This window comes from Dermacentor albipictus, chromosome 10 (genome assembly GCF_038994185.2).
Source record: "Dermacentor albipictus isolate Rhodes 1998 colony chromosome 10, USDA_Dalb.pri_finalv2, whole genome shotgun sequence".
Taxonomy (NCBI): domain Eukaryota; kingdom Metazoa; phylum Arthropoda; class Arachnida; order Ixodida; family Ixodidae; genus Dermacentor; species Dermacentor albipictus.
Window position 1 is genome coordinate 52,735,245 of NC_091830.1, and position 22,897 is coordinate 52,758,141.

At 46.2% G+C, this 22,897-nt stretch overlaps 1 protein-coding gene and 1 long non-coding RNA gene across 2 annotated transcripts in view; one reads left to right on the forward strand and one right to left on the reverse strand.

Moving 5' to 3' along the window:
* Positions 1-17,629, reverse strand: part of LOC135907649 (uncharacterized) — a 104,920-nt gene extending 87,291 nt beyond the window's left edge. The window contains exon 1 of the long non-coding RNA XR_010566082.1: positions 16,882-17,629. This is a non-coding gene — a long non-coding RNA (uncharacterized lncRNA). The remainder of the gene's footprint in view (positions 1-16,881) is intronic.
* The window catches only part of LOC135907642 (chymotrypsin-1-like), a 49,430-nt gene that overhangs the window by 2,267 nt on the left and 24,266 nt on the right, over positions 1-22,897 (forward strand). Inside the window, exons 2-6 of the mRNA XM_065439338.2 lie at positions 2,481-2,508; positions 5,884-5,957; positions 13,715-13,824; positions 15,636-15,777; positions 20,932-21,043. Of these exons, the coding sequence (XP_065295410.1) occupies positions 2,481-2,508; positions 5,884-5,957; positions 13,715-13,824; positions 15,636-15,777; positions 20,932-21,043 (466 nt within the window). The remainder of the gene's footprint in view (positions 1-2,480; positions 2,509-5,883; positions 5,958-13,714; positions 13,825-15,635; positions 15,778-20,931; positions 21,044-22,897) is intronic.

Below are 22,897 nucleotides of genomic sequence, written 5' to 3' on the forward strand. Positions count from 1 at the left end.
TGCCAGAGTAATGAACGGGAAACCGCGCGACTCGTAACTGGGTAGTCGCCTCTCTTGGCAGACGCTGGGAATAGGTTGTCACCGTACGGTGCGCTCTAAGAGGGGCGTATTGCATGAATTTTGTGTCAACGTTGAAAATAGGTGTCTCAGCGAAATACAGTGTCTGATCAATTCATTAGGACTCAACAGAAAATGGTGGCAGCTATTGGTGCACCCGATTTTCCCCAAAAATACTTCCATGGTTGAAGTGTCGTAACAGGAGATGGTGTGAACGCGGTGCGGTAATGGAGCACCTCTTGCAAATGTGTATGCACAGCCTATATTTAAAGAACACAAGCAAAACGGCATGCTTTGCAGTTTCTGCTGTCAGAAAGAAGTCGATAGGCTAAGAGAAATGTGCAGGGTTGACGCCTTTTTTTTTGAACCATGAGAACAGGAGGCTTTCGATGTGGTCACTGAAAGCTGTTGCCTAACGTTATTTGCTGCGTAGCGCTGTCGCACTTTTGCGGCTTTCCACTTCTTCGCTTCATCTGACAGTTGCGCAAAGCACATGTCAGGAATGCAGGCTAATTCGCAGTCCCAGGCAAGTTCCCTGTAATTAAAGGATTCCTGAGGCGAGCAGTGCGAAAATTAGAATAGATACAAAAGCAGAAGGTAGAGGAACCCAGCGCTGCTCGTCTCAAGAGTAGAATACCATCTCGCGCAGATAACCATCCTGCTGAAAGGATGTTTACCAGGCTTAAACAACGTGCGCGGATCTTGTCGAAGGTCAACTTCGCTGCTCCTAGTTAGAACAGCTTATGAGAACATGTAATCCTCCCTTTAGTAAGTGGGCCGTGCGTCAGGGATGCTCACTCTTTTGCTACATTCGAGGCCAGGTGACTTTTATTATACAACCCATTTACAACGTCATCGCTTTTTTTTTACCCAGTGCCAGAGCGATTCTTGGAAGCAATACCTGGAAGCTTGGGCTATATTTTATCGGTACTCTGGCGTTTTCGGGCCGTTTTCAATGGGAATAGCATTCTTTGAATTGTCGTGCCAGTTGTCTTTCCAGCTATCGAGCTATCCCACCAAAAGTTGTGGTTCGATCTCTAAGACAGTGCAGCCTCAAAGTATGGGTCGATCGCAGATTACTGCGTAAACCTCGTCATAAAATGTCGCCCCACATATATCATTAAATCGCACCGATCTGTCAAGAGATTGCTGATTATAACTTGACGGATTGTTCGATTTACTTTATTTTCTTTGATTGAGCCATTTTGTGTGCGCCACTGGGGGTTTGCCCTCCTTTGGCCAATCATTCAGGATGGTTGGGTTATGTTCCACTGTGACGTAGGACGTGCAGAATTCCGGAATGTTGCTTGATACGTGATACAATTTCCTTTGCATACTCTTACCATCACCACTCTACCCTCAACAACCAGCATACATCGTTTACGTTACTGTGAGATCGCTGCATATGTATCCGTCTCAGTCTGTTCATCCACCTGACTTGGCGCTTGCATTTCGACATAGCTTGTGAACGCTGCAATTCATGAACACCGCAATATAGTTGTGACCTTCGTGGTGAATAAACATAAGCATTCTATGATGTTACGCGTTGGATATTCTGAAAGTAAACAAAATTGTACGCATCGTCATTAGTTGAGAAGCACCGGATTAAGCCCATTAATTAACTACCAGACAAGAATTATGCAGATGCAACGCACTCACTAGAAGTTATGTGAAGCAAAGCTTTAGCAAAGCGGTTAATTGCACATATACTTGGTCAGCAGACAAGGACTATTTAGGCCAGTTCGCTGGTACTTTTGTTCGGCCCACTTACATACATGCAAAGGTTATATGTCCACAAATATATCTACCGAGATAGTCACCGATGCCACACCCAGCAGCCCGGCAGTCATGCTCAACCAACACCACCTAGACAGCACAAGGCCTCCTTACTCTGATCCATGACGTCATGTTACCTGGCCCGACTGCCATAGCACCTAATGGGGATGCTCCCGAATAGGCAACAGGGATTTTGACGTCACCGCTTTCATCATGCCAGCCTTCTCAATGGGAATTTGGGGCAAGTAGAGTGATGTCATGGATCGGAGTAAACAGGCCTTGTGCTATCTAGGTGGTGTTGGACCAAGGTAGAAAGCTGGCCTAGTTGGTGCGTTATCATTAATGAAAAGATTAGCGCAAACAACTGGGACACAGACAGAGAAGACGACAGGACGAGCGCTAATGCGTTGATGTCCCCAACCCGGTAAACTAGGCAAAGAAAGCTTCGCTTTATTGAGAAGTCATTGAATACAATCACCCGTTCCTGTAAGAGGTCTGCTGCTTGAGGCATTCCTGTGAGCCAAAATTATGTGCCCAGGTTTAAGGTCGGGGTTCGTTTTTTTTAATTACTAGAACATAGGTTCCGCGTAGAAGCTAATTATGTAGAATGCTGATATTCAATGGGACCGTTATTTCTCTCTCCACAGAAAATGGACACTAATTTGAACCAAGCCGGTGAGTGAGACCTTTATTCTTCAATAGTGATTTCATAACGCGATTGATATAGAATATTGATATTGAATAATATATCTGCGTCCGCTGCAGCGAGACGATGAAAATATTTATGATGATTTGGAATTTCGTTTAATGAAAGTAAAGCATAGTAAATTTTCTGCAACTCCAGCGCCAGTAGAACCCGGCTTACGAGTTCGCGAGGGTGACGTAAGGCTTGCAAATACCACCTGCATAGCCTTCTCGCTTCAGGTGTTCTTTGTGTCATGCTCAGTGTAGAATTCCTACATTATTGGAACTCACGTAAACATCATATAGATAAAAAGAAAAGTGGACTAGCAATTGTTTCTTGTAAAGGTCACAATTCCCACCCACTTAAAAAGGAGGTAAAGAAAATCCCAAAATAATCAAACTTGGTTGATGTCTTTGCAAGCAATATATAACGTGTTGCGCATTAAGATAACAGACGCACTGCACTCATCGATGACCGCAAACCTCAGCCACCTTGGTGGGCCTTGTCGAGATAGCGGTACCTTTAATCAGCGTTAAAACATTTTCAATGGTAAGACATGACGCGCCTTACGTGGAACAAACGCGCCACATCCGCAGCAGTAAGATTAGAGACGCGCCGCAAATTTCTCATCGTTGCCAACGAGGAAGCATCGCTCGAAATGAACCATCGGAAAATTTTGTTTCTTTTTTGAATTCATTTTTAATGACTACTAGCGACATATAGTGTTCTAGGTTGGCTACAAATGGCCAACGACTGAAAAACCATAAAGGAGGCAGAGGCAAAAGCGAAAAAAGTTATCGCTCGAGAAAAAGAGAATGTTACATCACAACAAGTGACATGCACAGCACCAGCATAGTGTGCACCAGCACATCATAGTGCAGTTCCGGGGTTGAGATAAATTCTTGTACAACTTTGTGAGCCTGACAGTGAGTTAAAGCACGACTTTACGCAAACAATAAACCATTGTGTGCAGTTCGAGCAATATTAAGTTGGTGAAAGATGCTCCGCAGCGCGCACCAACAACTGTTGAACGCTGAGCATTTCAACAGCAGGTGCTCAAGTGTTTCACTGCAGTGTCCACAAGTCGGGCACGAATGACTCGGGGCACATTCTTGACGGTGAAGGCCGTGTGCTACATCAACGCACGCAATGCGTAACTTTCGGAGTAGGGACCTGTTGCGGTGGGTTGAAAGCACGTACACCGATTGGTGTAGAGTAGGATCCCTTGGCGACACGTTCATCCGGGTGAGAGCGTTGTAAGTTGCGGCATATGAGACAGTCGAGGGTTGTCCAACTTGCATGACGTGTTATGGCTCAAGCCTCCAGAGCACCGGCTGCCTCGTTCCTTGAAATACCGATGTGCGACAGTGCTCATTGAAACATCAATGTTGTTCCCTCAGATGAGATTCGATGGGCGACCTTGAAAACTTAACGTAAAAAAAGGGAGTTGATGGCTGGACAAGCGGCTTAGAGCCCTGCAGGAGTCACTTAGGATCCCAGCCTTTGGCAATTTAGGATGTGAGACAATATACTTCAGTGACGTACTGAAGCTTAAAAGTGCGCAAGACATCTTGGGCATGCAGAGCGTTTGATTTTTCGGAACGCGGAAGCATTGTTTGAGGAGCCACTTGATGATCTTTCTGGAGATGAGACACTACTCGATATGGAACATTGATCAAACACAAATTAATTGAATGCAGGAATTGTCGTTGTCAGTGCCATCACATTAGTATCTAGAAGTTAGAATCTAGAAGCAGAAGTCGACGGCTTTGTCTGTTTCATAAGTTCTACAACCAGCTTACCGCGCGTAATACCACGCAAGTAATTTGAAAGCCATTACCTACCCGCTTCACGACCGCACTTCAGTCAACCTTAGTTATTTTTTTTTTGTTCGTATCTCGATGGGCTGGAATGACCTCCTACCCGTTGGCGTGTACACGCACTAATACTGCTCACTTCAGGCGCATAATTGAAGATCGTGTTTGGCTCAAACCTACCCTTCACGTAATACCTCTTCGATGCGGTATTTGAGGCGTTCAAAAATAAATAAATATATAAATATTTTTTTGTTATGTTTTAAGCGCAGTTTTTTGCCTCTTCCCACCCCTTTGCGGGTGCTGGCTGCTATAGCTGCTACCTACTTAGTGCGGGCTGCTGTATTTCGCGACTGGCTGGTCCTGGATAAGGTGCAGACCGGCACTGGATTCATTCATTCGTAGGGTTTAACATTCCAAAACAGCTCTGGAGCAGTGAGACATCGTTTTGTAGTGCTCCGAAGTAATTTTGGCATCCTGGGGTTATTTAGCATATACCGAAGTCCAAGTAAACAAAACGAATTACACGTGCGTTGTTGCATTCCACCTAATTAGGCAATTTTCACTAACTAGTTCGTCATTTAGCATGTCTGACGCGCCTTCTAGCGTTCGCCCCTACTAACATAACGGTTCATAACAAGCGATACTCTTATCTCGAAAAATTGGAGGACGCTTAAGCTTCGCCTTCAAGAGTGGGACGCGACAGCGTTCCCGTCGACCCGCCAAGGGGTATAAGACAATGCGCTACGGCACAGCGATCACTTACGATGCGCCCGCATCGGACTTAGCGCCCACCTATCACGCGGTGAGCGTCGAGCAACGCAGCGTTCGGCGCGGCAAGGAAACGTGCGCCTGAGCGAACGGAACGAACCAAAGAACTCGGTGTCTCGGAGGGGAAACGATCTACGCCAGCCAAACGTCGCGATCGGCACGGGCAGAGAGATAGATAGTAATCTAAAGAAAGGACCGGGAGCACGGCGAAGCGTCGTCAGGGGAGAGGGAGTCCCGCGACGCGCCTGGCAGCGGTCCCAATGCGCGCGCGGTGCGCCTCCTGTCGGGGCAGCGCCGTACATTGAGAGGAGGGGGTCTTCTGTGTTTGCCGCAAGATGGCTCTGCGTGTGCGGAAAGCGCAGAAGAAATGCAGCGGAAACGCACTTCGCAACTCGTGTAATTGTGACTTCTGTACGTTACATGTTCATAATTACCGATATACACCGCAGTATAACTTTCCACGGCTCGTTTCGAAGGCAACACCGCATTCACTAGAGGCGCGTTTGCACCGCTTGGAAGCATCGAACTCGTGGCTGAGTGGTAGCGTCTCCGTCTCACACTCCGGAGACCCTGGTTCGATTCCCACCGGGCCAATCTTGGAAGTTGCTTTTTAGTTATGAAGCGCCTGCCGTGATTTATCGCTCACGGTCAACGCCGCCGACGCCGACACCCGACACCGACGCCGACGACACCGGCTTTTCTGCGACACGAGCTCGTTAACGCTATCGCGTTAAAAAGCTACTATACTTAGTCTTCACATACGTTATATGACTATTGCAGGCTGTGGCAAATTGGGGCCAAAGGGAAGGATACACCACGGCAAGCCAACCTCCAAGGCGAACATCCCGTGGATAGTAAGTGAAACTTCTGTGGTTTATTATTGTTCCTATTCATGAAATTTCTACCCAGCGCACGCACTTGCATGGAAGGTTAGGACAGGAAAACATGCTTTGAGGCAAAAAAATATGAAAAAGCAAAATAAGCTGGGAACGATGGCGCTCGTCGTGTTTGCTTTTAATGCAAATGACAAATACTAAAGAAAACAATGTACTACGGAATGGTGACAATATAGCTGCCAAATTAGTTCTGCGGAATCCCGCAAGGTGGATGAAAGTTCAGGAAAGGATAAACAATTGTTCTCCATTCGACTGTAGCGCGAAGCTATGTATACAAATGAAAGCTATACAAAAGAAACCTATAGAGATTTTCAAGAAAAATGCTTCACAGCTAAAGAAAAATTCGCTTTGGTGTGAGATTCGAATCCGGAACGAACGCCTTCCCGGGCGGTCGCGCGATCATCTGAGCTATCCGGGAGGCTAGCAGACCGCGGAGAGAGGGTAAATTAATTGAAATCTCGAAGCACTAGGGCACTTACCATGACAAATCAGTTCCACGCAGTCACGCAATAGAAAAGCTCATGAAAGAGGAGAGAATTGTCATCCACCTGACTGCAGCACGAAGCTACAAAGGAAACCAACACAGGTTGCTCAGTGACCTGCGAGCTTCGTCCTCCAGTAGGGTGGATGCCATTTCTTTCCCTTTCGTAGCAACGTAGCAGTATTGAAATTGTGAAATTTACAAAAAAAAGCTTTATATAATCAAGTCATGTCGCTATTCATATCACGTCTGGCTAAAACGAACCCCTTACAACGGCCCGCGTAACCACCTGACTAGCCGGGCAATATTTAGGTTTTCATTCACACCTTTCTCCTGACCTACCATGGCTTTCGACGTACCATGAACCAAAGTAGAGTAAAGAGAGAAGGAAAGATGGAAAACTCCCGATAATAGGTGTCGCATAATACCCTCTTTATACCCCTCGTGTATTAAATTGCATTTTGATTTCAATCCTGCTTCATAAATACTCCGAAGAAACCACGTTAAATATTTGCAACGGATGTGAAGTCAGATGCATGCATTGGTGATTGGTGCACGGAAGTGGCTTAGTGGCTTGTAATCAGATTTCAAGAAAATATAGGTGAATGGTATCTACACTGTTCTGATTTGATGTTCTGTTCTGTGATATTGTAACGTAGATTGAAGACGGAGTCGTACAAAATAGACGCTTCTCTTTAATGCCGGCCCAGAAGAAAAACGTGCAGCTGAGGCGCTTCATCGTCTTTCATGGCGCCGACATATGCGCGTGCCGTCCCGCGGTGCGGGAGCCCCATATCATTGTGTAAATTGCCCCGGATGCGGACCCTCCCGGTCCCTACGTGGGACTAACCGGGTGGCGCGGGGTCTCCCCTGCGTCTTCTCTGGACCTAATAAAATTATTTCACTCACTCACTCATCCCAGTCACGTGAAAAAGTTCTTTCAGTGACAAGAAATGGAGCTCCTCATGTATATCTCGGCGTTCACGTACGGGCATAGTAGGGTTTCATGGGCACTACATGAAGAACTTCAGCTCGAGGACGACGATGGAGCGAACCGGGGTCAGAACTGCAGGGGACGACTTCGTAGGCCAGGTCACTGAGGCGGCGTGTAACCTTGTAGGGACCAAAATATCGGCGGAGCAACTTTTCCTTGAGTCCACGGCGACGGGTGGGCGTCCAAACCCACACGACGTCGCCGGTATTGTAGTGGACGTCGCGTCGACCCTGGTTGTAGCGAAGGGTGTCGGTATGCTGTTGGCTCCGGATACGTTGCCGAGCTAGCTGGCGTGCTTCTTCGGCTCTTTGTACGAACTCTTCCGTGTGTTCGCTGGTCGGGCTATTATCAACCAGAGGTAACATGGCGTCAAGTGTTGACGTGACGTGGCGCCCGTATACAAGTTCGAACGGCGTAAACTATGTAATCTACTCTACAGCAGCGTTATACACGAAGGTCACATAGGGTAAAATCTCTTCCCATACCTTGTGGTCTATGTCGATGTACATGGACAGCATATCACCCAGCGTTCTGTTCAGACGTTCAGTTAACCGATTTGTTTGAGGGTGATACGCAGTGCTCTTGCGGTGAGAGCAATGCGTCAGCTGGAGAACGTGCCACATAGGTTCGGCTGTAAATGCTGCACCACGGTCGGTGATAAGAACAGACGGTGCACCATGTCGTATGACGATGTGGCGTACAAAGAGCTTGTCCAATTCATACGAGTTTGCTTGCGGAATAGCTTCGGTTTCGGCGTACCGGGTTCAGTAGTCGTTAGCACCGACTATCCATTTGTTGCGCGAAGAGGTCACTGGAAATGGCCCAAGTAGATCCATTCCTTTTTGTTGGAATGGTGCTTGAGGAGGGTCCACAGGGTGGAGAAAGCCAGCTGGTTTAACTGGTGGTTTCTGGCGGCGCTGACAATCACGGCAGCTCTTCACGTACCATTGCACAGAAGAAAAAATCCTGGCCATAATACTTCTGGCGTATCCTTGCTAATATCTTAGCGAATGCCAGGTGTCCCGCGCTTGGATCATCATGGCAGGCTTGAAAAATGTCTTGGAGCAGTACTGACGGCACGACAAGGAGGTACGCATTTGGACCACTTCCGCAGATTTTCCGCAGTCAGAGTGAGGATGACGTGATGCCAAGGCGATCCCCTCTCCCCTCACACAATACCTGACCAGCTATAGCGCCGTAGATGTTCCCTTTTGAACGCTCTGCCAGGCTCTGCTCAATCGAGGAATGTTGAGGGACATAGAGAGCATGACATGACATCAAGGCAATCCCCTCTCCCCTTACAAAACACCTCGCGACCTATAGCGCTGTAGCAGGTGTTCCCTTTCGACCGCTCTGCCAGGCTGTACATCGTAGATGCGTGCTGAGAGTTAGAGCGAAGATAACATGATTTCAAGGCGATACCCTTTCCCTTCACACAACACCTGGGCAGCTGTACTGCCGTAGCAGGCGTTCTCTTTCGACCGCTCTGTCAGGCTCTGTTCCATCGAGGAGTGCTGAGAGTCAGAGCGAGGATGACATGGCGTCAAGGGAATGTGTCTCCTCCAAGGTACGTACCCAGTGGGAACCCGGGAAGGCCCGCCCCCCCCCCCCCCCTCTCCGCCCACGCCAACAATCCTTACACACATTCCTTAAGCGCCGACAAATCAATGTTGAGACTTGACAGCTATTCGGTGGTCAACATTCTGCTGCGCTTTTCACTCGTTTTGGATGAAGGTATTTATCGGTATCTCCTGGGATGTGAAGGGCAGTTGTCTCATCGATTCGGTGCCCGCGCGATTAATTCAAGATGTGTTCAGTTGTCACCATCTATTCCACGGTCACGCGCATGGCTGTTGCTTCGTTAGTTCAATATTCTTTTTTTAGACTTATCCAGGGACCAGGAAAGGGATTTGGTTCATAGTCAACTAGTCTGTATGCTTGAGGAACGAGTTGCAGCCGGAGAAAATGCCTGCTGAGTCTAACTTTTCCTTTTGCTCCAATATTACCGCGAGTGGCGGCTCGAAGCTTAGCTGGCAGATTGTCGGAACCATATACCTGCGAAATGCGTTCAATAAAGGGCAAATTAAAATAATGCGAAACAACCTCCATCATCGCACCCTGAAGTAACCTTTATACCCATAAATAATATGACTGTCACCCGTTACACCGTCTGGTTTTTGCTGATTGTACAGCACTTTGGGCAAAATTGGTTAGTGGAAACAAGAGTCGCAATGAGTTGGGAAATCAAGCCACGACAACAGCCAAACAGGAAGCAAAAGCGAAAATTAACAAAGTTAAACGTTGCTTGTGAAAATGTTATTACGATATCATCGAGTGATGCTGAAGAAACGAGCCACCGCGAGAACGACGATGAAGTCGGTCGGTGCGCTTGGCGCGAGCGAGTGTCGGCCTGGCTGCCTGGCTCCACTGTAAATGGCCTGTAAATAGCCCCTTCTGTCTGCGTCTTTTGACGCGCAACATTCTGGTGCATGTCAGTGATCCCCGTCCTCACCAGGGAACTCAGAAGCTTGTCACCATGCCTCCCGGTGACGCGCCCACCTCTGCAGCGGCTTCGGCTTTTCCCACTGCTCCAATCGTCACGGTCGCCCCACATTGCGACCCAGGTGTGTTCTCTTGCCTGGAGGGCCAGGATGTTGACGACTGGATCAAACTCTATGAACACGCCAAAGCTAATAACAGGTGGGACCCAACTATTATGCTCGCCAATGTCATCTTTTATTTCGGCGGCACCCCACGCGTGTGGCACCAAACGCATGACGACGAGGTAACCAGTTGGGACAATTTCAAAGAGAAGCTACGGGAACTGTTCGGCGACCCCAGTGGGCACAAGGCTGCCGCGAGAAACGCTCGTGCGTCTCGTGTTCAGTCATCTACGGAGCCGTACGCTTCCAACATCCTCGACGTCTTAGCTCTATGCCGCAAAGCTGACGATGCTATGTCCGAAGCCGATAAAGTGTCACATATTCTAAAAGGCGTCGCCGACGACACTTTCAATTTGATTGTTTTTGGCAACGTCTAGACTACTGACGCCATCATCAAACAATGCCGTCGCCTTGAACAAGCTAAGAGCCGCCGTACCCCACACCACATCACGCGGCTACCCAACACTGCTGCTACGTCGACATGTGAGGGTCGACCACATCAGACCACCCCCTGTGACGACGTCAACCGTAATGTTTGCCGCGCACTCGAGGCCACCTGTTCGCCAGCTTTTTCCACGACGCCTCCCGATCCGGCAGCAACCACCATTGCCATGATTCAGGCCGTAGTCCTACATGAATTTGAGAACATGGGTCCGAACTCCGTGTGTTCCACGTCTCAACCCAGCGTTCCCCAGTTCTCTAGCGGCCCTCCTCGTACCCGGCAGTCCTTTTCCGCCACACCTCGCCGCAACCCGCAACCCGTCCACACATGAACGTTCACCCACGTCGAGTCACAAGCCGTCGACAAACCATTTGTATTCAAGACGCGCATTAAGCTCTTGCTGGCCTCTTGAATTTGCACCACATCGCTTCGGCCAAGGTCACACGATACTTTGCTTCCGAGAAGGGTCCGTAGTCTGAAAGGTTACACGTACGGAGAGCACGTCGTTTAGAGTGGAAGCGTGAACAGTGGGGACACAGAATTTGGTGTATATTTTCGTCACACCCGCAAGAATTGCATGTGGTGCTATTAGTCGTTAGGACATGCGCCCGAAACTCTGTACTTAAGATTATGAGAGAACAGTGATGCTGGGCAGGTCGTGCAAATGATCCTTGCTCAGTCTCGAACGATTTTACTAACAAGCATATCTTGTAGATCATTAGAACATACCATATAGCCCACCATCATAATATTTCTACGAAAACAAGATTTATTCTTCATCAATAAGCAAGGTTTTCTTCGTGATAGTTCTTCGGAAGCTTAACTGTTTGAATCGGTAGCTGATCTGCGGGAGGTCGTTCATGGTGCAGTACATGAAATAACGCTAAGTACATTCATTTTGTAAAAACATTTAAGATTCAGCAAATTGGATTATAACGAAGCTAACCAGTCTTAAGAACAACAGTACGATTATAAATGGATAGCTATTTTCTTTTAAACAACCGAGGCCAATCAGGCTACGGGAGCTGGTGCTAATCTTCACTTTCGCTAATAAAATCAGGAGTACCGCAGGGCTCAGGCCTGGGTCCAACCTTATTTATAATGTGTAACAACAACATAGGAAACACCATCTTCAACTCTCACGTTATTGGCAGACGACTGTATTATCTGCTGATCAATTATTAACACCGAAGATTACTCATTAGATTAAAAAAAATTCTGGGGTTTTACGTGCCAAAACCACTTTCTGATTATGAGGCACGCCGTAGTGGAGGACTCCGGAACGTTCGACCACCTGGGGTTCTTTAACGTGCACCTAAATCTAAGTACACGGGTGTTTTCGCATTTCGCCCCCATCGAAATGCGGCCGCGGTGGCCGGGATTTGATCCCGCGACTTCGTGCTCAGCAGCCTAACACCATAGCCACTGAGCAACCGCGGCGGGTCTCATTACATTTAGACGCCGACAAGCTCGCGTTCTGGTGTCGCCAGTGGCAAATGCAAATTAGCACTTCAGAAACTAAGGGCACGACGTTCACGAGAGCACATAATCTGGCATAGAGCTGCGAATTGAAGGAATCTATGTTCAGAATGAATCCGCATTCATATATCTCGGACTTCTTTTATGGTTTGATTTATCTTGCAATAAAGAAGCTAATACCAAAATTACTAAGCCATCTGAAACATTCGGCTTCATGAAACGCAACTTGATCAACTCTGCTATACTTAGCTATTAGCATGGACTAAGCTTCTAAGTTCTAAGCTAGAATACGCCTCCGTCATTTCCAATCCGCATCAAACGTGTCTCGCCGATAAACTTAAACTAATACACAAGAAAGCAGCAAAATTTATGCCGAAGAAATACTAGCGCAGCTACAGCGGTACAGACATCAAGGAATCGCTCTCATTGGCCTCCCTTGATAATCGCACATAGCAATGACGCGGTGTTCCCATTTTCATGCGCTTCATTAAAGTAAATCCCTGTTCCTCGAATGTCACATCAATGCAGTTCATTGCATTTTTCAGCGTTTTGATCACTAGTGTAATGTAAAACCCGTTTTTTGCGCGCACTAATCTGTATCGTCATTCACAACTTCTTTCGGCAACGTAGTATTTCAATAAATTGTCAAAGGTCATTGTATCTATCACTTTCCATGATGCTTTTCTTAACGATCCGAAGCTGTGCCGTAATCCTAATTGTGTGATAATGTTAGTGTTCATGTTTATTTGCATATTGTCTTATTTCCTGAGTACAATTATGCCACTGTACCAAATTAATGTTCTTTTTTTCACACTAGTTATTGTAACCGACTCCCCCTCCAACGTAATGCCTGAATGAGCCTTCAAGGTATATTATTAAATAAATATGAGTAAACAGATCATGATCAGAGCTTATGAAAGTGAGAAAACGGAAGTCAAGAGACGGAATACGCTCTGGAAGGCAGTCGATAATGAAGCGGCATGTTGCGAAGACGAATTTTGCCTGCAACAGAATACGTTCGGCTAATCCAAGACCAGAGTAAGCGGAAGTCACATGGGCAGGCCATGGTATTGCCATGGGGGCGCAAACAGTCTTAGAATGAGGACGTCTGTAACGCAGAAGGCACGCCACATCGTTGACCACGCAGTCTCCAGACTGTCTTCAATGCGGATTTAGCTCGATAGACGGAACCTCTACACTCTTAGACAAAATTGCACCCTTTGGGTCGTATCATGCCGCACAACAATAATTGTCATTTGTCATGTCCGCATTTCTTTTCTTTAACGCTGCGAGCCTGGTACTTCCAAGTCACGAATGGCATGCGCGTTATAAGCATGACAGAGCATTCTCGACAGCAACGTAGCGAGCGCCGAGTTTTCGAGAAAGGAAATGCGGGCAAGACAGTTGACGATTATTCTTGTGTCGCAAATATACTCCTCAAAAGGTGTATACATTTTTTAGAGTGTAAAAGCCTGCAGTCGTTCAGCGCGGCAGATACCGCAGAACTTGCCACAGATGGCCACTGGCCAGTTTCATGTTCAATCGCTGCTTTATGGTGGCAAGCACTACCTTAAAACTAAAGCATGCTCGAAAAATGATTTTCCTTTATGTGGTATTACGCAAAAAAAAATGCCTGTCACCTTTTTTCTTCCTTAGGTTCAAGTTTATGGCATATTTGATCTTTCGTCGAATCATGGATCCTCATGTGCCGGGAGCATCATTACAAGGAACCTTATTCTGACTGCGGCGCACTGCTTGTTTCATAAGTGAGTCCTCTAAAATGCTTCCGTACTTGATAGAAACAGCAACCGGGCCGAATTAGTAGGTTAACGTCTTCGAAGACGAAGTACAAACAGACTATGTGAACAAAGAATCAAAGACACGAGCGCTGATTCACGAATAAATGCTTAAATGCGGAGTCGAGATTATACGGAACACAAATTAAATCACGTGGTGCACGTCAGACATGCAAGGTGCCTCCGAAAATTATGCCACCTATAAATTTTACTTCTGTCTTTTGCAAGCTGATAAAAGTCTCGACTGCCTCGCGGTTTATTTGTTTCTTGTTCGTTTTTAAAGTTGGGGAAAGAATTTTAGTTTGATCAAACCCGATTCGGCTCCAAAAAAAAAGGCAAATAAACTTCCAAGTAGCCGAGGCATATAATATGTTCAGGCGCGGCCACTGTTACAGGTAACACGGCGCTCGTGGCCCCGTTCCTCAGAACACCAAGCGGGCACCTCGAAATGTATTGGCGCGCAAGCGCAATCAGTGCCAGAGGCAGATTTAGCTGTGTGTCGTCCCTACGGTTCCTCCCACTTCGCCACACACGCTCGGCTACAAAAGACTGCAAATATGGTGGTCGAAAGGAAGGAGACCTTCATCTAAGCTTCATTTGCAGCAGTGGTCTGGGCGTCTTCGTTTTTTCCATATAATAAATCTTAAGCATAGATATATATATATATATGCATTGTTTGTCGTGTCATTTTTTTACTTCCTTATAGCGCGAATCCCGAAATCGACCCTCTGTGTCAAGAGGGACGTTTTAGAAGTAAAATGCGCAGTTAGACTTTTAGGCGTACACCACGCCTGCGTGCTTTTATAACTGCTTTAGAATACTGCGTGTTGACGCACCGTTGCTACAGGGCTTTTTTTTTTCTTTTTGCTCCTACGTCACTGATATTTGTAAGCTGTCCTGAAACCGGTAATAAGCCATGATCGGGCGCATACTTATCAAATTACAAAACCAGCCAGCTCTTTCAAATGCAGCCACTTTCGCGTCCGTTTCGTTTGACTGCTGGCGCTCTGAGATTTCACTACCTGCGGGACCGACCCACTTTTCTCAGTATTCTTTAGCGTTGTCCGAAAAAAATCAGTTGTGCGACATTGCAACGGCGTAATGATAGTCTACGTTGTTCGTGCTCTAACATTTCCTCATCGTAGTGCAAATGACGTCATCGATTTAGTTTACACCACATCACACAGTCGTAGGCAGTACGTACGAGCGGTACGATTGCGTAGCACATTGCAGCTGATGACGTCGCAATCCGCGTTTCTCTTCAAGTACGCTCGTCCGGTACTGACATAGAAAGAAACAATTAGCATGTCGTGGGTTCCCGTCGAACGGCTGACGCATAAATTGTACCGTCGTCCTGCTTACGACGTCCCAGACACGTACGGTCACGCCCCCCCCTCCCTCTCACCCAACACAGCTAGACACAACTACTCAATTTTGGCAAACACGCTGGTTCATATCGTATCGCAGTGCGGAACACCGAACAATGCTAGCTAACCAGGTACCTGCAAAATGGTTCGCATAACATCTATTTTTGCCTCTATCTGCCATATTTGTTTATGTTCTTTCCTAAAAACCTCTACATACGGTAAAGTTACGTATAGCTATAACGATGTTGGCGCCAGCTCTCTTCTGCTTCTTTTCCCCCAGAATACTGTAAACGCCTCTAGCTTATCTTGACTGTTGACTACACTATAGAGAATAAACATTTACCGGCGGAATAAACACGTAATATATATACGCTGTTCTTGTTACAGTTGTTAACACATGCTTCTTTATTTCAGCGGAGCCTTTGCGCTAAAGGCCATGGTGGTGTACAAATCCCATCTGTTTCAAAATGGTAAAGCATTTGAAGCTGAAAAGATGATGGTGCACCCAAAATACGTAAACAAGTATGAGATGGTGTATGATATCGCCCTTCTGAAAGTAAGTTTGAAATTCTGAAGCATTTTAGCCTTATGCAAAATACAAGCACGTTAGCCTTATGCAATTCACAAAACGGTACACGCATAAAGAAGAGGCACAGCGCTTTTGTTTTGCTATTTTCGACAAGATTTTAGTAAATATTCTGCATGAAGAGAATGAATATTAACAGGAATTTATGTCCTACAGGGGCACACTCATAAATGAGGGACGCCGCATAGGAAAGTGGCACTTTTTCATGCACAAAGCCGGTATTTTTTAGCGTGTGCCTACCTCGGCAGTGTTTTGCATATCGTCCCCAACAAAATTTAGTGGCAGCAGAAGCGGAAGAAAAGAAGAGAAAACACTCTCCTGAAAAATCGAATTGGACTGTTCCGAAGCCAGTCATTTCATTTAAAATAACATGACATAACTGCCAACAAAAATGTCTCAATTCAGTTTTTCGGAAGTAAACTCTTGCAAAGAGGAATATGAGTTTTCGATTTCGATATGCTGACAACGTTGCTTACAGCAGTCAGGTAGGTGACGTCTTATGCGTAACGCCACAGAAGCTTCGCCTTCAGGGGACTGTGCGAATGCAGGTGCCACCTCGTGCTCTTTACAAATGCCATCTACGCAAACCCATTAGTTTATATCTACTGTTGGTTCTGAGGGAACGTAAAAATTTCTTCTAATTGATCAGAAGTTCTTTTTCACAAGTGATCCACAGAACCTGTTATATGCTATGGCCACGACACAAAATAAATGAAGGAGCGCCTAAGGCAAAGGTAAAAAGAAAGGAAACGCTTATTTGACTTGCATAATAAAATGTGTTATTTTAGGTACTATTTTACTATTTCAGCTTTTGAGCAATTATTGCTTACCGGTGCTGCGCAAGTGTGTTCGCTGTCACAAAACACGACAGTTAACCTTCATTGGTGGAAAGTTATTGGGTGTTCTGACATAGCATAACTATATATGGGACAGCACGGCGGACAGCACGGCGGACAACACACAGCACGGCGAATACCGAAGAAAGGACGAGAAAAAAACTATAAAATTCTCAAGGTGTTGTCAGCTGCGCCATGTATGAAACTGGTAGAAGTAGCTCCTAGGAAGTGGACTCACCCAGTTGTCAGCCTCCGGGACCAGAAGTGCACCGAAGACCTACTAAATCGCTCTTTCCATATTGCCAGCCCTGCAGCTTTCCACGTCGTCGTCGGCGCTGCACTATCAGTTGTAGTTCACACAAATGCAGGGCTGCTTCTATTTTCAGTGTTCTGACCGCCCACTGGCAGCCGGACGGCAGCTGGATAGTTCCTGCAAAGCTCACAGATGACGTCATGGCCACGTGGGTAGGAAACCGAAGGCCACTCGAAGGCGCCCGAACGTTGCGAAATTGAATTCCGGGACAGCTTGGGCCGGAATAAACGTAAACCTGCCACTAGCACGGCAGTGGCCTTTGCAGCACCAGCCCGTGTAGTCGACGTGCCTGAGCGTTGCTCGCTTGGGAATACGTACTGACGTTTGCCCGGAGAGCTGAAGCGGTATTGGCGAACAATAGCATTCGAGGATGCGATCACTCTCGCGAGATCTTGCGCGACTCGGCACAAGATGCGCGCCGTGCCAAGTTTGCTATCATCGCAGAGGACAGCGCACAGTTGGCAGGCAGAACGCTAGTGTTCCAGAGCGGCCGTGGTAAAAAAAAAGAAAGAAACGCCGTCCGGTACCAAAACGCGAAATTTCACGAAAGTGATCGAAACCCCCAAAGCAATGGCTCTAGTTCCCTAGCTTACACCGATCCCGTCGCCCACCTGGAGCTTGTGAGTCGGCCATTAGGTCACCACTGGACAGTTTCGTCCTTCAGACGCAGGGTATACTTTGTACGTAAAAGCATTCACGGCGACCTGCTTGGACATCGATTTAAGAAGGATGCGTCGGGTAATAGGGCCTCTCCCCTCTTAGTTCTGGCCCCTGCGCCAATGGAATGTGGAGCTGGCACGCCCAAATGGGGACACTGGAACGCCGTGGTCGTAGAAGCGATAATCAAACGTACGTGCGGGTAATTATATAGATTGGCTGATCGACCCAATCACCGCATTTCACTCGTATCGACGGGCTAGTTGGAAGACGTCCTTGTGACATCATTTACGAAGCCAATTATTGATAGCGTTAGTACCTTTCATGTCGTCGCCGCGTTTTCGCTCAAGGACTTCGAAGGTCGACTGAACGACGGGACACATAAAGCCTTCGCCTTAATAAGTGACGATGAAGTAATCCAGGCTGTTTTCTCGTTTTCCCCTACCGTACATCACTAAGATAAGAAAATCCTCCACCTGTGTGACAAATCAAACTATGCGGCGCTCAACAACAAGTTAGTTCCATTCAAATCGGCGTTTGAACATAGCTCGATACAAGAAAACTGGTTGCTTTTCCAAGATAAAATCAACGACCTCGTTGCGCAGTTTATTCCGATAAGTTCACTTCGTGCTAATTGTTGTACACCATGGTTCAAAAATATGCTTAAAGAACTAGGTAGCAAAAAGAAAAAAAGCGAAATGTCTTTGCCGCCTTATTAGACTAAGACGGAGCTCAAGCTCCCGGGAAAACTACTATGCAGCAGAAATCGCATACTCGGCAGCTATCCGGTGACCAAAGGACTCATTTTTTTCTTTTTGAATTACCATGTATAATAACCGATAACGCAAAAACATTCTGGCAAGTAATCAACATCAAGTTATCCCCTGTTATCAGAATTTCCAATGATAGTGAACATTTGTCCCAGCCTGTGCCATTATGTTCAACAGTGAATTTTTATTTGCTGACCACTGAACCACAGGTGCCTCTTCCCGCTTTCCGTGTTTCTACCCGGTCTTGAAGGCCGGGGATTACTATTTCACCAGATTGCATATCTGCACTAATTGATAACCTCAAACTATCGTCATCAGTCGGTGTTGACGAAATCACCTCAAAGCTAAAAAAACTCAAAATTTATTTCCGAGATGTGTCTAACGTTGCTTTCCTCACACTAACTGGCATCAGGCACCCTATCGGACGTGTGAGAAAGGGGCAAGGTAGTTGCAGTCTTCAAATCCGGTAACTGTGAACAGCCCTTAATCTATCGTCCCGTTTCCATAACTGGTGTCCCTCGAGAAATCATGGAACATGTAATACACTCGCACATAATTAATGTTCTAGACAGCAACTTCTTTTTCCCTCTATCACAGCACGGTTTCCGCAAACGTCTGTCATGTGACATTCAGTCAGCCGCCTTTCTTAATGACCTATTCAAACCTTGATACGAACACTCAAACGGATACCATCCTTATTGATTTCGCAAAGGCGTTTGATAATGTAGCTCATCAGTGCTTAGTATTATAACTTTCTCAGTTGAACTTTTTACCCTGAAGGCTTAACCTGAACAACGAATTTCTTAGGAACTGCTATAAGACCGTCAGTATTACCAGCACTACTTCATACTTTCTTCTCATTAGATGTGGCGTTTCCTTAGGTTTGGTATTAGGTTCCTTCCTGTTCTTAATACACATAAACAATCTACTACTGCATGTTACCTCTCATATTCGAACGTTTGCTGACGACTGCATGTGCTATATATTATTCTATCACTAACATTAACGGCCACATTTCGTTGCAGAAAGACTTAACAGCATCATAGAATGGTGTGATTCTATTATGCTGGTTAATGATGCTGGCTATGATGCTGGTAAATATTGCTGGTTAATGGTTCTAAACCCTGCTAAACGTAAATCAATGTCAGTTTCCCGTAGTCAAAAACGTTCCTGCCTCTTTTAGACAATTTCTAACATTTGCTAACATCGCAACTGGCACTGCGGACAGGTTTAAGTTCTAAGCGTTACTATCACGCACGACATAAGCTGGTGCTCGTATGTAGCTAACATCAAATCATCTACCAATAAAGAACCTTAGGATTTCTCACAAATGTAACCTTCGCAATGCTCCTCAGCATGTTAAATTACTGGCATGTTGGGCACAGGTCAGGCGGAAACTCAGATATACATCGCCCACGTGGAATCCTCACCAGATTTACCTTGTGCCAACGTACTAGAATCCATGCACAATCGAGCCACAAGCTCAGTTCTTTCTACATAACTCGTAGGGCAATTAGAGCGACGTCACTAAAAGTAGAATCGGGTCTTTAGACATCCCATTCCATCGGTGCCGTATTACGAGCTTATCATTGTCTCACAAGTTCTGCACCAGTACACTTCGCCACGCCCCTAAATTCTACCATATTCAGGCATATCACTACGCACAGGCCATGCACTAACTGACACTTGCTCATGATCCCTTCCGCCCCCGCTCCCTCGCCTTCTTGTTATCACTTTCTGCCCTTGCACAGCAGCAGAGTGGAATGGCCTTCCCCATCCAATCGCTACCGTCATCACTTCAGCTGGCTTCATGGATGAAATAACAAGTGCTTTGCAAATAATATTGATAACAACCTTTTTAGTTATTTGTATTCGCGACCCTTCTGTAACACCCGACAAGCGATTTTTCAAGGAAATGAAATAAATGAAAAGGAATAGAGTGCCGCAGCGTTGTGTGCATATCTTTCATAACTGCCATAAACAATTTCAAACGATGCGTTATGCGTGTCTCGTTCTTCAAGTATGTTTTCGCAAGCGTCATGGAAGTTTCGTTGCGATTGTCGCCGCAGAGACACCCATTAGTGCTGTAGTTCCCCAGTGTTCCAAATCTGTTAGGCGCATTTACATGTTCATAATTGTCTGCAACGTTATGACTGACGCAAGATTTGACGTTACGTGAAAAAGACCGGTTTGATTTAATTATTAGGCACATATTGTTATGACAATGTAAAAACCATTAAATCTACACGAATCTTTATAGGTGAATGTAACTATGTTTTGGCAGCCGTAACCATGACTAAACTTTACCTGAATTACTCGCCACTCTAAGTATGTTGGCATGCAGCAGGGAGCGATTCACAGGTTTGCATAGGCCTATATGTACAAAATAACGATGTTTAGTACTAAAAGAATGCATTAGAGTTGATGTGACGCTACATCCGAAATTGCTGGTTGTTTAAATCAGTATGAAGCATCATGTGGATGTCATCTGTTGAAACATTTTCTCTTTACCTGGAATTCACCAGTTACATAACGTTTCATTGAACAGCTGGCGGTGGACCTGAAATTCAACAGACTGGTTAAACCAGTGTGCCTGCCTACAGCAAAAATGGACCTTGCAGGCAAGACTCTTGTAGTTGCCGGCTGGGGAAGAACAGAATGTAAGTAGCAAGGTTTTCATTGCGCACAGTATAAACTATATTTGTTATAAATGAGGAAATGCATAAGCTCTGAGGCAAGATGTAAAGGTGACGCCGTGTGGGCATTTGTAGAACCAAGCACATTTAGCGTGCAACAGACATGCACCATTATTGTTTCACAAACTGTCGTCAAAATAGCGGATAACTGCATCTTGATCCACTGCTAATTGTTAGGCTGGCGACACAAATACCTCCCCAACAGATATTGCTTGCCTAGCTCAGCGCCCTGAAAGGCCACAATGCAGACGTTATCGACTCTATTGCCCGTTTTTCTTATCAAACTGAAGTTTCATGGTCATTAGCTTCGGACTACACCATTTAAGGAACATACTTAGCTCACACCCTTTTTTTTCTAAATCTCAGTTGAGACAAGGTAGAAAGTGCCGCGCACAATGCGAAGCAAGTAGTGCTTCCCGCATACGTTTCCTGGTAAAGATTACTGCTGCGTAAACTGCCGCACCAATGGCAACTTGCGACGTAGGGAGTTATGTCACTAACCTTTTGTATATGAAAGAATGAGGCTAGCAACTGATTTCAATGTTGTTGAAATAGCGCTATTCTCTGGAAAGGTGGAAGATATAGGTAGTATATTATAGAGGGAAGGGTCCCAAAATAAAAATTGGAGGACGCTTAAGCTTCGCCTTCAAGAGTGGAACGCGACACCGTTCCCGTCGACCCGCCAAGGGGTGTGAGACAGTGGCCTACGGCACAGCGACTACGCGCCCCGCATCGGACGCGGTGAGCGTCGCGCAGCGCCGCGTTCGGCGCGGCAACGAAATGTGCGCCTGAGCAAGCGACGCACGCCTGAGCCTTAGAAACAGCTCGTTTCTAAGGCAACACCGCATTCACTAGAGACGCTTTTGTACCGCTTTGAAGCATCGACATGCTTTTGTACATGCACAGTGTGTGGCGAACGCGTATGGATATTAGACATGAGCGTATTGTTCAGGCCCCAGCACATGAATATTTTATTGAAAGTGTGTTATATATACGCGAATTTTTTCTGTGCACAGAGTGACCCTCCTGATTGGCTAAGTGCTTTGGACAAAGTGACTAGCCTACATCGTTCTTATCACACCACACTGATCCGGCATTGACTAGTTGTTTTTATGGACATGTAATACTCACATTGTACCTTCTTTTGCCAAGCCGGTAATAAAAAAAAAAACTCGTGGCTCAGTGGTAGAGTCTCCGTCTCACACTCCGGAGACCCTGGTTCGATTCCCACCCAGCCCATCTTGCAAGTTGTTTTTTATTCATGAAGTGCCTGCTGGTATTTATCGCTCATGGCCAACGCCGACGACACCGACGCCGACGACACCGGCTTTTCTGCGACACGAGCTCCTTAACGCTGTCGCGTTAATATTTCAACGGCACCCTCAGGAAGCTTGCCTAAGAAGGATGCGCTCTGCGTCCTTTTGGCTTTTTATACGTTTTTGACATCCAGGGTCGCCCCTACGCTAGACTTCGGCTGTGTCTCACATAATAAACACATGTAATCCCAACCCATTCACCATCGGCCTTACCATGTGTCCACGTCTGAGCATGAAACCATTCACAAGGAAATGAAGATGCTCGCTAGGGACATAACCCAACCATCATATAGTCTTTGACCGTCCCTCACCCTATCATCGAAAATAGATGACAATACTAGGCGGTTCTGCACCGATTACCGCCATTAGCTAAATTTTCGAGAAGAATGCGTAACCTTTCTTTCCCTATTCATGACACCCAGTGATGATTGATGATGAAATTGATTGGAATCCCCTTTAAACGAGGCGGTGAGAAATAGTCACATGCACTGTTTGTTCATTA